A 3,964-nucleotide genomic window follows, 5' to 3' on the forward strand; every position below is an offset into this window, starting at 1 on the left:
GTAAATTTTAACTGCTTTTGTTGCTGATCATATGAAACAGGACAACTACACTGTTACTCAAGTAGATCAGTGAGAGAAGTGTTACCTCATTATTATTTTTATTAAGGGTTAGCTAAAATAGAAATCATATCAACCTCAATATGTAAATCACAAGGAGAAAGAAAATACCCATAACTTTCATTAATAAATGCCTTAAATTAAGGCAAATAAGTAAAAAAAGGCAAGTTGATTACAAACTAAGAAAATGACAAAAAAAAAAAAAAGGGGAAAAGAAATAAGGGCAACCTATTGTTTCATTCTTATTACAAGTTTTTCTTTTGAATCCTTGGGAGGTTAGGTATTTGCTGCCCTGGAGGACACTTTGGTTTTGTTTTTAGGATCCTCTTTTGGGGGTATGGAGAGGGTTGCCAACACCAACTCCATGTTTTCAAAGGTTTCTTTTTCCTTAAGAAGATCCTTTAGAGCCATTAGGGGTAGGTCAAAGCCTTGGACTACTCCCTTATTGACATCCCCTGCCTTGGTAGCACCCTCGTCCTACTCTGCCCCCTCCAAGGAAGTGTCGGTTGCAAGAGAAGCTTTAGGTGGGTTGTCTTGAATTTCACCTGCCTCCGAGGACACTAGGTCGACCTTGGAGTCTACAAAACTTGGAGGGCGTATGGCTGGGGGGTAGTAGATACTTTTGCTTTCCTAAGCACGGAAGAAGCCTCAACCCCGGCCTGGTTGAGTGCTTCACCCCATGTCAAGGCACAGTAAGTCCTACATATAGCAAGGACCTCAGCCTTGAGGGTGTCCTCGGTCTCGGCCACCCGAACGTCGTATCCATGCTTCTCTGCTTCCTCTTTGGCTTTCTCTGCCTCTTCCTTGGCCTTTTCAACTAGAGCCTTAGCCTTCTCAACCTCCTCCAATTTCTTTTTCAGAGTAGCAACTTGAGTCTTAAAGGAGGCTAGCTGATCCTCGGCATTGCGTAGTAGTTGCCTTTGGCTCTTAACTTGCTTTTCAGCATTCTCAAGAGCAGCTGCTGCATATTTTCTCTCTTTTTCCTCCTCTTGCAGCTTCTTCTTCAACTCTTGGATGCTCTTCTCAGCCACATTAAAGGCCTCCACAGCAGCGATGCGCCTTCCTTCCTCCTCCTTCATTCGCCTATGGCAATAATTGGTCATCTCCTTTGCCCGAAAGGAGGCCTGAACAACCTGCCAAGGAAAGAAATAAGGATTAGAGAAAGAGAATAAAGAAAATAGATTAGGGAAAAAGGAAGAGGACATACCATGGCGAGGTATCTTTTAAGACTGAGGAAAAACTCATGTCTCCTCATGCCTCACAACTCAGCCATATCCTCGAGGAGCAGCAAAGCCTACTCCATCGCATCGGCAACGTAGCCAGCTACTCCTCCTTGAAAATCGCGGATGGAGGCGTTGACAAGGAGAAGTTCCCCATTCAACATTGGGGTAGAGAGCCAGGCTGAAGGACCTACCTGGGGGTCGCTTCTCTTCTCGGCGCCCCTTTGCCCCGTTTTGGCTTGTTTGGATGCCCTTTGAACCTCTTCCTCGCGAGGGGGAAGGGTTTGTCCAACTCCCATCACCTCCTTCCCTTTTTGCTCTCTTTTCCTCTTCACGTCGGCCATTTGGGAGGGCAAAATAGGTGGAGGAGTGGGAGGATTAGTATAGGCTGCCTTTCTAGGTGCATCCCTCCTGGGTTAAGACTCTATCAAATCCAACAAACTAGACTTTGGTTTGCGCTGAACACCCATCTCGTCGATTATTAGTGAGAATGGTGGTCAGAGATCAGGGACTAAAGTTTCCAGGGATAAGGATTGGTTGAAAACTTCAATCTCGTCCTCGGAATCAGCTACTTCTACCACTTCTTCCTCTTCTGTGTTGATGGGGCGAGACGAAGTGGTTGCTTCAGTTGTTTGTTGTGGTGACGAGGCTTCTACTTTTGGTATACCTTCAAAGATGGGAGTTGTGACTTATACGCCCTCTGGTTTTGGACCAAGAATAAGGAAACCTGGCGCAGCTACACTGATCCTTTGTAGGCACAGGTTGTTCGCCTTAGTAATGCACTTAGGTGCTAGAAAAGTCTTAGCAATTGGGGTATAGCCCAATATCAAGTGAGTGGCTCTAAGCTAACCGTCAGAGTGGATGAAGACCTCGGCCTTGAAGATCTTGTCTAAACTCTTTTGGTTTACGAGACCAAAGTTGGGAACAACAGAGTGTGGGTCTGCGAGATCATCAAGAAAGTCAGGAAGATAACATTAGAGAAATACAAGTCAAAGGAAACCTTAGATACATACAAAAATCAAGGAAAAAGAAAAATGAAACAACTTTGAAATTATGAATCTAAGCCTAAAGCCCTACCTGGTTTGCCCTCCCTTGTTGGACAAGGGAGGCCATCGTACCAATCCCCTGATATAATCAAGAAGTCTTTGTTTAAGCCTTTATTGGAGTCAAGGAGGCATTGAATAAGCCTAACCTCGAGGTATCAAGACTTAAGGTAATACCCCTGCCCAGTTAGGTTGTGGAGGTTGTAGATCCAATTAACATCGTGGTGAGTCAACCCTAAACCCATTTTTTCGTTAAGGGCATCTATACACCCTAGTATTTTGAACATATTAGGGGCATATTGGATAGGAGCTAACCTGTGGATCTTAAGGCAGTCTCTGGTGATAACACCCATGGGGATTCTTATCCCACCTTCTATGAAGGCAATCGTAGGGATAACTACCTCTCCCTCTTTCCTATCTGTGTGTCATTGTCCCTTTTTTCAGTACCTAGTGCCCACCCCTGGAGGTATCCTATATATCGTCCTAAAATTTGCCATCCCCTCCTCAGAGTCTACTAAACTCTTAAATTTACCAATTTCCAGGAAAGGCTGGGAAAGCTAAAAAGATTAAGAAAGGAGGTTGGAGCCGAGAAGAAAAAGAAAGAATACGAAGAGAAGAAGAACGTATAGAAAATTAAAGAGTAAAAGTTCAAGAAGACTTACAAAAAGAATAAAGGTGTTCTCAGAAAGGTCTTTGGTATTTGTAAGAGCTCAGGTGAGTTGAAAAGGTGTGTAGGTTCAAGGTATGTACGCTAGAACGAAACGAATGCTAAAGTGAGAGGAGAAGTTTATTTAAGAGGTATTTATATCAAGGGAGAAGCTAGAAGCGGGAAAACTCCCATTCGGTACCCAACAAAAACATCAGCCGTTGGATTTGCATTACGCCGTAAAACGTGGGGAACAAGAGGCCGCAAGAATTTAATGAGGGCGCGCCTTGAGTGCCATAGCGCTAGAAACGTGCTTTGGGCAGTTAAAAAGACGTCTTCGCTAGCAGAGGAGAGAGGCAAGGAGCACAAGGCAACTACAATAGCATCGAAATCCTCCTTTCTTCCTGAGGATCCAAAAAGGAGAATCTTGAGGAGCTATTGTAGGAGCCTTGGCCCCAGAGCCCATTATTTGGGTATATAATGGACCTAAGACCCAAGCTAAGGACTAAAGGCTTCCGAGAAGGGGGCAAACGCTGTCAAAAGGACCCATGTTGGCAAACAGAGAAGTCAGTTTAAATCATGACGGCTAGGGGGTTGTGCCGAGACTAAGAGCCACCTCGGCTAACCGAGACCGATGTCCATAGAGATGGTCTAACATTCGAAGGAACATCACAGAAACATTCAGTTGATACGAATAAGTACTACAGGAGCTCAGGACAGGGAAGGGTTCTAAAATATCTAAGGAAAAAGCTGCTACCTCCGCATTAAATGCATTGCAACTAACCCCCTGGCCGCATTAATGTGGAAGTGATTCCTGAACAGTGGGTTTCAGCCTTACAGCTACTACATAAAGACTTAGGGGAGGTGCTAATGGGACAAGTATCAACACCAACCATCTAGCATGCACGTGGAAGATAGGGGTGGAAAAGAAAATGAGTATAAAGGAAAGTGGAGGCAACAAAACTAGGGGATCAAAAGAAAAAGAAGAAACACTGTAG

At 44.5% G+C, this 3,964-nt stretch overlaps 1 protein-coding gene across 1 annotated transcript; it reads right to left on the reverse strand.

Moving 5' to 3' along the window:
- Positions 1–635: 635 nt before the first annotated feature.
- On the reverse strand, positions 636–1,621 carry LOC136066439 (uncharacterized). Its single transcript, XM_065770757.1, has 2 exons — positions 1,472–1,621; positions 636–1,190 (listed from the first exon to the last, which is right to left on the reverse strand). Exons 1-2 carry the CDS (start codon positions 1,619–1,621, stop codon positions 636–638), a joined length of 705 nt encoding a protein of 234 aa, XP_065626829.1.
- Positions 1,622–3,964: the final 2,343 nt, after the last annotated feature.

The sequence above is a fragment of the Quercus suber genome, unplaced genomic scaffold (assembly GCF_002906115.3).
Source record: "Quercus suber isolate HL8 unplaced genomic scaffold, Cork oak 2.0 scaffold_35, whole genome shotgun sequence".
Lineage (NCBI taxonomy): Eukaryota > Viridiplantae > Streptophyta > Magnoliopsida > Fagales > Fagaceae > Quercus > Quercus suber.